At 38.4% G+C, this 11,175-nt stretch overlaps 1 protein-coding gene and 1 non-coding gene across 9 annotated transcripts in view; both read right to left on the bottom strand.

The window, feature by feature from the left end:
* Positions 1-2,342: 2,342 nt before the first annotated feature.
* The window catches only part of SLC38A6 (solute carrier family 38 member 6), a 74,314-nt gene continuing 65,481 nt past the window's right edge, over positions 2,343-11,175 (bottom strand). For 4 of the 8 annotated variants that reach the window (XM_042989841.1, XM_042989843.1, XM_042989845.1 and 1 more), the window contains one exon: positions 2,343-2,601. In XM_042989841.1, coding sequence (XP_042845775.1) covers positions 2,473-2,601 — 129 coding nt within the window. In that variant the 3' untranslated portion in view covers positions 2,343-2,472. Of the gene's footprint in view, positions 2,602-5,633; positions 6,714-11,175 lie in introns of those variants that run through there. The other 4 variants (XM_042989842.1, XR_006218887.1, XM_042989846.1 and 1 more) reach the window with 4 other exon arrangements.
* Positions 2,824-2,896, bottom strand: TRNAN-AUU. Its single transcript has one exon. It is a non-coding gene; the product is annotated as a tRNA-Asn (tRNA).

Genomic DNA, 11,175 nt, shown 5'->3' with positions numbered 1-11,175 from the left:
TGTTGGCAAAATTGTGTGAATTTGTAAACCAGGAATTGATTACTTAGATATTTTTCCCTTCCAGAGTTTAGGATCAGCAATTACTGGGAAGAAAGCCAACTTAAAAAAAAATTTTTAAAAAGGAATATATGGCAAGTTTTTAACAAATATAGACCTATTGAATTTAAAGAACTGTATTTCTGGGGCGCCTGGGTGGCTCAGTCAGTTAAGCATCCAACTCTTGATTTCAGCTCAGGTCATGATCTGATGGGTTGGTTTGGTTTGTGGGTTTGAGCCCCACATCAGGCAGCTGAGTGCAGCGCCAGCTTGGGATTCTCTCTCTCTGCCCCTCCCCTGCTAGCACACTGTCTCTCTCTCAAAATAAACTTAAAAAAAAAGGAACTGTATCTTTACTATATTTATATAGTAATTTTATGATCTTCCTTACTTTTTTTATATTAAAGGACAGTGGCAAGTTTTTTTCTTAATGCCCTTGATCAATTTGCAAAATAAAAAGTTGGCAATGTCATGACTTTCCCCAAAATTTATTTTGAAGGTCTAAGGATCCAAAAGAAATCCAAAGTCTGGAAAACACTAAATCATAATGTTATGGTCTGAGCTTATTTGGATTTTTAAAAATTATATCTGTAGAGAGTCAGAATGCAGAATTGGATTTCTAACACTGTTTTTCAAGGGATCCACGTTTTCTCAAAGTCTGGCTGACAAATATTGGAAAACATTATTGCTCTACCAAAAGTCCATATACCTATGCAGGGAATTTCCTCTGAAATACTTAACAAAAAGGAATAATGCTGTGGCAATAGACCATGACTCAGAGGACAAAGAGTGAACCCAAATGCTGTCTGGCTGGTGTGACAGAACAGACTTAGACTTAGGTACAAAATTTAAATGAATAAAGCAGCCTTCTATACAGTTGGTGTTTACTATGTATCTACTATGAGAATGTTTTTATACAAAAACAAAACAAAACAAAACAAAATAAAAAACAAAACTCTAACAGCTTGATGTACTTAAGTTTACATTTGAGATGTGTGATCTTGGGCCAGTGCTTTAACTTCATAACTTTTTTTTTTTTTTTACTTTTCTTTAAAGATTATTTTGAGAGAGAGAGAGAGAGAGAGAGAGAGAGAGAGAGAGAGAGAGAGAGAACGACAGCAAGCACAGGGGAGGGAGAGAGAGAGAGAAAGAGAATCCCAAGCAGGTTCTGCACTGTCAGTGCAGAGCCTGACACAGAGTTCAAACTCACAAACTGTGAGATCGTGACCAGAGTCGAAATCAAGAATCAGATGCTTAACTGACTGAGCCACCCAGGAACTCCTGAACTTTAATTTCTAATGTAGTTAATGGGGGAATATAACTATATCTACTACAGAGGACACAAGATAATGTGCTCAGCCTGATGCCTGGTCCATACATACAAGGGCTTGCTCATGATTGTTACATTATTTTATGACTCTGATAACCTCCCATTCATTTAAAATATCAAGGTCTCTCAGATATAAACAGAGAACTGAGTAAGAGAACCAGGGAACTACAAAAATGGTCTTCATTCTTTCCTCATGGAGGTGCCCTGCCCTAGAGGCCCCACTCCCTTTGATTCCTACTTTTACCATCTAACTAGAAGTGGGGTCAAAGGGTTCTGATCCCAAACACAAAGCACCTTAGCTTGCTAGAAGTTCTGGGAGTCCAGTCTCTGAACTACCAACCTTGGTTCTAGAGAACCTAAGGAGATGCCTTTAAAGGGAAAAGCACAGAGCTGTCCCCGGCCCTCAAGATCTACTTTTTTCAAGGTCTGATCTTTTGTCTTTAAAAAAGAGCTATTTCCAGGGTGCCTGGGTGGCTCAGTCGATTGGTTAAGTCAACTTTGGCTCAGGTCATTATCTCACGGTTCATGAGATTGAGCCCTGTGTCCGGCTCTCCACTGACAGCCTACTTGGGATTCTGTCTCTCTCTCTCTGCCTCTCCTCCACTCGTGCTCTCTCTCTCAAAATAAACAAACATTTAAAAAAATAACAGAAGACAGGCATTTCTCTACAGGCCCAATTGCAGACTAGTCAAGACAGACCTTGGATCAATAAGAGGACATTAGAGTGCTACTGAGGGGGCAACCTAACTTGTCTCACTGTAAGGGCCAAGCAAGGTTGGGTCCATCACATCTTCATGTGGGGACGGTCTCACAACCATCTCTGAGAGGAAGCAGGGGCTTACGTTTTTTCTGGTCATCTCTGGTTTTGAAGTCTACTTTTCTGAGCTTTCTGGCTCGCCTGGCTAGCACATACGCTATTCCTGTTCTGCCCCATGTGGCTCCAGGGAAAGGTTTACACACATGCTCACACAAGGCATTTCTGTGTATAGCTTTTATTGGTTTCAGGAGACAGAGGCAGGCAAGTTAAAACCGAATATTAGACGTTTCTGTTCTTAAAACACCCTTCAGCCACTTTTACTCACAGGCTCCAGACTCCCACCACTGGCTTAGCACCGGCTGCCTCTTTCCTTCTGCTTCTCAACTCCCAAATCCACGTTCTCTTTTACAAAGAGTACTTTAAATATTTCTTCAACTTCCTCTTCTCCTGCCAACCCATTCTCATAAGGTCTCACCTTCTTAAAAAAAAAAAAAAAACAGAGGTAAAATTCACATCATATAAAATGAACCATTTTAAATTATACAATTCACAGGCATTTAGTAAACTGTTGTGAAACCATATAGGGTCTCACCTTTCATCCCCAATGACTTATCAAGATAGTTTCCCACACAAAGACATGAAAGATTCTTCCCTAAGAGAAATTTTTTTTTTAAGATTGTATTTTTTAAAGTAATCTCTACACCCAACGTGGGGCTTGAACCTACAACCCTGAGATTAATAGTCACATGCCCTACCGACTGAGCCAGCCAGGCGCCCCCTAAGAGAGATTTAGGGTGCCAGTTGCTCCCCCTCCCTTAAACCTTGTTCTTACAGGGATAGAAGTCTTTTGGCATTTGAGGAAAAGGTGCCATCAAGCAGCTACTTATCCTTTTGGAGAAGGAACTATAATTTGGGGGGGGGGGCGGAGAGAAAGGTTGTGAAACATTTAAAATAGATTTTTTCACAGAAGGTGGTATTTTTAAAACTAATTTTCAGCTTTATTTACCACTCAATGGAATATCAGCAACTCACTTGCAAATCATTCAGCAAACACTTTTTTATATGTATTTTTATACATTATATAAATATAACATTTATTCATATTTGTTTTGCTACATATATATAAATACATATGTGGGTAGCAAAACAAATATGAACCACATGTTAAATTTCAGTGGTGGGTATATGGGCATATTATTCCAATTTAGATGTATGCTTGAAATTTTAGATAATAAAAAGTTGGGGAAAACTCATGGAGTAGAGCTTTTTATTTAGATAATTTATACTAAATGGTATAAAAATGTATTATCTATGATGTTTTAGGATATGAAAGGTACTGGACACGTTTGGCATCAGCTGCGGTCCTTATACTGAATTGTTCAAACTAAACAAACCTCATAATAGATCCAAGGACTGGTTGGCCTAAACAATGATAACAAAATCCTGGAAGAGCAGTAGCAGTGGACGGCATCTCTTCTCAGAACATCACACACACAGGTCACCTCCTCTCCTGGGAATAGCACACACGTAAAGGACACAACTTTCTCATGGCATTCATTAAAGCCATAAGGAAACTCCCTAAACACACAATGAAGTAAGATTTAACAAATATTTACTGAGCGCCAGTTAAGTGAACTTCTGGTATTAGGAGTGTGTACACGCCAATATAGTATGTGCAGAACATGGTTTCTCTTTGGGGGTTAATTACAACCGAGTTGGGGAAAGTAGGTGCTTAAAAGCAGTGAAAAGCAAATAACACCACAAAATTTAAAGAGCAGTTATTACATCGTTGGTGAAAGTGTAAGTTGGTAAAACCTTTAATGGAGAGCAATTTAGTAATACCTACCAAAATTAGAAATGTGCATACCCTTTGCCTCAGGATTCCAATTAAATGGGTATGAATTTATCCTATATATATGTTTATATGTGTGCCACATGATGTATGTATAAAGATAATAACTGAAGCATTATGTAAAACAGCAAAATTAAAAAAAAACTAAATATGCATAGGAAACTGGTTAAATTATGGTACGTGCATTAACGAAATACTATGTAGTTGTTAACTAGAGTTAGGCTGCTTTTGACACAGAATATCTCCAAAACATAAGGTTGAAGCAAAAAATAAACAAGTGGGACTACATCAAACTTAAAAGCTTCTGTGCAAGAAAGGAAACAATCAAGACAGTAAAAAGTCAACCTATGGAATGGGAGAAAATATTTACAAACCATCTCTTATCTGATAAGGAGTTAATATCCAAAATATGTAAGAACTCCTACAACTTAATAACCAAAAAAGCAAATAACTCTATTTAAAAATGGACAAAGGACTTGAATAGACATTTCTCCAATGGCCAGTAGGTATATGAAAAGATGCTCGACATCACCATTAAGGAAATGCAAATCAAAGCCATAATGAGATATAACCTCACATCTGTTAGGATGGTCATTACAAAAAAAAAAAAAATCAGAAAACAACAAATGCTAGTGAAGATGTGGAGAAATTGGGACCCTTGTGCACTGGTGGGAATGTAACATGGTACAGCTATTATGGAAAACAGTATGGAGGTCCCTCAAAACATTACAAGTAGAACTACCCTTTGATCCAGCAATTGCACTTCTTTGTATTTATCCAAAATAACTGAATGAGATATTTGTACTAGCATGTCTATGACAGCATTATCCACAATAGCCAACAGAGAGAAACAATTTAAGTGTCCACAGATGGATGAATGGATAAAGAACTTGTGGCATATACAATTGTGGTAATACATTGCAGTATTATGCAGCCCTAATAAAGAAGGAAATCCTGCCATATGCTACGACATGCATGAAACTTAAAGACACTATGCTAAGTGAAACAGCCAGTCACAAAGGATAAATACTGCATGATTCCACTAAAGCAGTCAAACTGATATAAGCAGAAAGTAAAATGATGGTAGCCAGGGATGGGGGGAGGGGAAAATGAGGAGTTTTGTTCAATGGGCATAGAGTTTTAGTCATGCAAGATGAAAAAGTTCTAGAGTTCTACTGTATGTATAACAATATACATATAATTAACAATAGTATTGTATACTTAAAGGTTTATTAAGAGGGCAGATTACCTGTTCCGTGTTTTTTTTTTTTTTTTACAATTGAAATGATGTGTTTATACATATCTTTAAATATATCTAAGTAAAAAGAAGTCAAGATGTAGAGGATTGCGCATAGTATGCCAACATTTGTGTGTGTGTATGTTCGTTCTATATACATAGTTAACTAGGCTTAACATATATTTGCAAAGATACAGAAAGTCGTAAGAGTGGTTGCTTCCAATGAGGAAAACTGGATGCTTGGGACAGACATTGCAGGGAGGCAATTTTGTAAATTTTGAATTTGTACCAATTAAATTTTAATATTACCAATCAAAAAATAGAACATAAAGAGATTTATAAAAAAGTAGGAAATATATTATATGGTACTAATGACACATACCAGAATAATTATCTAGATAACAAGAGACAAGTTGGAGTAGAGAATGCAGTATTTACAAGGCGGAACGTGAGCTGGGCCTTGAGAAATGGGAAGTGTTTGGATAGGTAGAGGAGAGCAGTAAGGACAGTCCAGGTGTGTACGTAGAGGCTGGAGTGGGGAGAGGACATGGGAAGTAAAAATGGAGAAGCAGGGTAATGAAAGGTAAATCGAGTGCCAGTAAGACAGTTTCAGCATACTGCAGAATGTAGGTACAAGAGAAAAGGATGAAATAGTTTAGTAGATGATGCACGGAAATGTGGAATTCATGTGGTGGGCAGCAGGGAGCCACTGTAGGCTCTTGAGCAGGGAAGTCATATTATGAAAGCAGGATTCCAAGATCAGCAGACAAAAGAGACAAAATAAACCAAGAGACAGACAACTGTCAGAAGGCTAACGCAGCGATCCAGGGGTTGCCCATTGCAATCATCTGGGAAGCTTTAAAAATATATATTTGTGCCTAGGTCTCCACTGCCAGAGATTCTGATTTAATTGGTTTGGGGTGGAGCCTGATCATTGCCATTTTGAAAGCTCCCCAAGTGATTTTAAAGAGCAGCATGGGTTGAACATAACTGTCACAATCCAGGCACAAAGAGATGAAGGCTAAGATTCAGGAGCTGGCAGGAGGCTGGAGACAGGATAAAAGCACACTTAGGAGACGGGTCCAAGGAAGAACTGATGTGCTGACAGATCGGGGGTAAAGAGTGAAAAGATATACACAGTCTGTTAGATTTATGCATTCATTCAACAGATATTTATTAAGTCCCTCCCAAGTACCAGGTACCATACTGAGCTTGAAGATTTAGTGATGAGCAAAACAGACCAGTCCCAGTTCTTCAGAAACTTGTGGTCTAGTGGACACAGACAACAAACAAGACTTCCAGGGATGGCCTGTACAACTGGGTCTGAAGCTATCAAGCATGACCGCTATCAGGCTGCTTGTGTACATCAAGTGGTGGGGGGAGACGTCTCTGAGATGGTGATACTTGAGCTGAGGCTTGAGTGATGAGGAGCTGAGTCTTCAGAGATGTTCGCTCTAGGAAAAGCAGTAAGCACGCAGGGACATGTTCAAGGCATGGAAATCTGTACAACGGAGAAGAGTCAAAGACTGATGGGAGATGAGGTCAGAGAAATACGTAGGTACAAACCAAATAGAGCCATGTGGGCCATGGCACAGATTTCATTCTCAATGACATGGGAGGCCCTTGGAGGAAATTAAGCAGAGTAGTGACGTGATCTGATTTACATTTTTGAACAACCACTTTTGCAGTGTGAAAACAGACTGCAGGTTGCAGGAATGAAAGCAAGAAAACTGATTGGAAGGATAGATTAGAGCATGAGGTGCGCTGACAGGGGAAAACTGTGGAGGGGAATAGATTTGAATATGTCAACTTTAGGTAACTGGGCAGCATCTAAGCAGAAACGTCCCAGGACAACTGGACACATGGGAAACAGGTGAGAATTTAGGTTGTACCTACTGACTTGGAGACACTTTCAGGACTGAAGAAATGCATGTTAGAGGATACTACAGGACTATGGCAACTTTTTCCAAGAAGGGGACTAGTAACAACTTGGAAGAAAAGCCTCTAGTGGTGGGCTGCAGGGCTCTGTAGTTAGTTTTGTCTTACAGAACATCTTTATCTATGAATGGGATAAAGAAATGGCAGGATAATGCAGGATGTCAAAAACAGGGAACAATGATACACTGGAATCAAAACTTAAAAAAAGATCTCAACGGCTGGAAGAATGTACTAAAGTTAACAAGACAAAATTTAGATAGATAAAAAATAGATAACAAGTGTGTGTGTATAACATATATTTCTTCATATTAAAAAAAATAAAATTAATAGTAAAAGACCTAGAAATCTGGCAGTTCACCTAAAAGAGACCTGGGGCTTTTACTGATGATGTACTTTACAAGCCTAAAGTGTAAAGTCATTGTGAAAAAGCTGATGTAAAATCAGAGGAATTGACATTATTACAAAACTAGAACTTATTTTTCTAGGGAAGAATACATCAGTAGTGAAAATAAACTACATTGATCAGGATTATTTCTAGAACACTATTTTCTGATCAGGCTGCTGACTAGATGGCTGAAGTAGAGAAGGGAGAAGAGATATGAGATTTGAGGAACAGTCAAGTAATAAAACTATTTATATTCAATTCAGTGCTTAACAGCATACTCAAACTTTCCCCAAATATCGTGTTATCTAACTTGGGGAAATAAGGTGTATTTCCCCTGGTTGTGAGAAAACATAGTCTTCAAACATGAAAGTCTTCAGAGATTAAAGAAAACTTGTCCAAAATTAGACAAAAGAGGTAGAGCTGGGATTTGAACACAAGTAAATAGGACTTCAGAATCTTTATTTTAAAAAAAAAAGTCTCTCTCTCCATAAATATATGAAACTATAGATATAGATCTATGTTTTCCTTTTCTTTTTTTTTTAAATAATTTATTGTCAGGTTAGCTAACATACAGCGTACACAGCGTAGTTTTGGCTTCAGGAGTAGATTCCCGTGATTCTCCAATTAAAACACCCAGTGCTCATCCCAACAAGTGCCCTCCTCAATGCCCATCACCCATCTTCCCTGCTCCCAAACCCCCTACCCCCACCCTCAACAACCCTCAATTTGTTCTCTGTAATTACGAGTCTCTTGTGGTTTGCTTCTCTGTTTGTAACTTATTTTTCCTTCCCTTCCCCTATGGTCTTCTGCTAAGTTTCTCAAGTTCCACATACGAGTGAAAACACAGGATATCTTTCTTTCTGACTGACTTATTTCACTTAGCATAATACCCTCTAGTTCCATCCATGTTGTTGCAAATGGCAAGATTTCATTCTTTTTCATCGAATAGTATTCCTGTGTGTGTGTGTGTGTGTGTGTGTGTGTGTGTGTGTACACATACACATTACATCTTCTTTATCCATTCATCAGGTGATGGACATTTGGGCTCTTTTTGACTATTGTTGATAGCACTGCTATAAACATTGGGTACATGTGCCCCTATGAATCAGCACTCCTATATCCTTTGGATAAATTTCTAGTAGTGCTATTGTTGGGACATAGGGTAATTCTGTTTTTAATTTTTTTGAGGAACCTCCACTATGTTTTCCAGAGTGGCTATACCAGTTTGCATTCCCACCAACAGTGCAAGAGGGTTCCCCTTTCTCCACAACCTCACCAACAGCTGTTGTTTCCTGAGTTGTTACTTTTAGCCACTCTGACCAGTCTGAGATGGTATCTCAATGTGGTTTTGATTTGTATTTCCCTGATGAGGAGTGACATTGAGCATCTTTTCATGTGCCTATTGGCCATATGGATGTCTTCTTTAGAGAAGTGTCTATTCATGTCTTCTGCCCATTTCTTCACTGTATTATTTGTTTTTTGGGAGTTGAGTTTGCTAAGTTCTCTAAAGACTTTGGATACTAACCCTTTATGTCATTTGCAAATATCTTCTCCCATTCTGTTGTTTGCCTTTTAGTTTTGTTGATTGTTTCCTTTGCTGTGCAGAAGCTCTTAATCTTGATGGGATCCCAACAGTTCATTTTTGCTTTTATTTCCCTTGCCTTTGGAGACGTGTCAAGTAAGAAGTTGCTGCGGCTGAGGTCAAAGAGGTTGTTGCCCATTTTGTCCTCTAGGATTTTGATGGTTTCCTGTCTCACATTTAGGTCTTTCCTCCATTTTGAATTTATTTTTGTGTATGGTGTAAGAAAGTGGTCCAATTTCATTCTTCAGTATGTTGCTGTCCAGTTCTCCCAGCGCCACTTGCCAAAGAGACTGTCATTCTTCCATTGGATACTCTTTACTGCTTTGTCGAAGATCAGTTGGCCATACATTTGTAGGTCCATTTCTGTGTTCTCTATTCTATTCCATTGGTCTCTGTGTCTGTTTTTGTGCCAATACCATACTGTCTTGATGACTACAGCTTTGTAGTATAGGCTAAAGTCTGGGATTGCAATGCCTCCAGTTTGGTTTTCTTTTCAACCTTACTTTGGTTATTCGGCGTCTTCTGTGGTTCCATGCAAATTTTAGGATTGTTTGTTCTAGCTCTGTGAAGAATACTGGTAATATTTTTATTGAGATTGCATTTGTATAGGTTGCTTTGGATAGTATCAACATTTTAATAATATCTGTTCTTCCAATCCATAAGCATGGAATGTTTTTCCATTTCTTTGTGTCTTCTTCAATTTCTTTCATTAGCTTTCTATAGTTTTCAGCATACAGATCTTTTACCTCTTTGGTTAGGTTTATTCCTAGGTATTTTATGGTTCTTGGTGCAATTTAAATGGGATCGATTCCTTGATATCTCTGTTGTTTCGTTACTGTATAGAAACGCGACTGATTTCTGTTCAATGATTTTATATCCTGCAACTGTTCTGAATTCATGTATTAGTTCTAGCAGTTGTTTGGTAGTCTTTTCGGTTTTCCATGTAGAGAGAGTACCACATCATCTGCGGAAAGTGCAAGTTTGACATCTTCTTTGCCAATTTAGATGCCTTTTATTTCATTTTATTGTCTAATTGCTGAGGCTAGGACTTAATCTATGTTTTCCTTTGCGTTAAGCAGTTGCATTACCAGGGCCATCTTGAAAAGGTTCAATCAGAAAATTCCAAGTTTTATTTGAGCTTTTTTCAGGCAAGAAATTCAGGGGTCTTATTTAACTTCACAACTTTAGGACTAGTGCAACTCTTAGTATGTATTATGTGCTCAGTAAACACTTACTCAGTGAATTAGCCAGCCCCTTTGCCTGTGTTGTAAAATTGATCCACTGATCAGTAGAAGACAAAACACACACAAATTCAAACAGTGAGAAACATTTCTCTGGAGGTCTTGTTTCTTTATACCATCCCATATGACAATGCCTTTTCATCCACTTGTCTTTTTTTCCCCTGGCAACTCAATTTCCCTCTCTGCCCCTTTCCTTTGTCCCACAGGCGAAAAAACTTGTCCCCCTGGCCACCAGGCAAGATGAGTCTTCCTGCTCCTCGTAAGTGCTCATCTTGATGGACAGCCTCACAAACTAGGACAGTGGATCATGATAGTAAAAACATAGATCAGATTGTTCAGGAAGAGTGATTGTAATGAGGAAGCCATATCCACAATATCTTTACTCATCCTTCACCAAAATTTTGTTTTCTTATTTTTCCCTCTTCATTAAGGGAAGACTATAGGAGGATAATGTAGAAAAATGAACAAATTGTGTGCTTAAATTAGAAAAACAATTGTTTCAGTACTATATCAGGTTCTGAGAAGTTCTAAGACCAAAAATTATGACACCTAAGTTTTAGGCAAAGTAATTAGCAGGAAACAAAGTCTTTTTTCAATAGGGCTAATTCTAATAAAGTCAGGGAGAGTACTGTCAACATGCCAAGAAGAAAATCAGGTTAAAATTAACTGTTCGAGTCCTTTTGTTTCTAGCATCTATTTTCCATCTCTATATATTCTACTGGCACTGTCAGCGCGAGAGACCCCACACCCAGCTACCCACAGACTAGTATCTAGTAACCTGATCCGGCAAATACACAGGGCAAGAATGGAGAAGAGA

The sequence above is a fragment of the Panthera tigris genome, chromosome B3 (assembly GCF_018350195.1).
Source record: "Panthera tigris isolate Pti1 chromosome B3, P.tigris_Pti1_mat1.1, whole genome shotgun sequence".
Classification (NCBI taxonomy): domain Eukaryota; kingdom Metazoa; phylum Chordata; class Mammalia; order Carnivora; family Felidae; genus Panthera; species Panthera tigris.
This window is presented reverse-complemented; position numbering and strand designations above follow the sequence as displayed.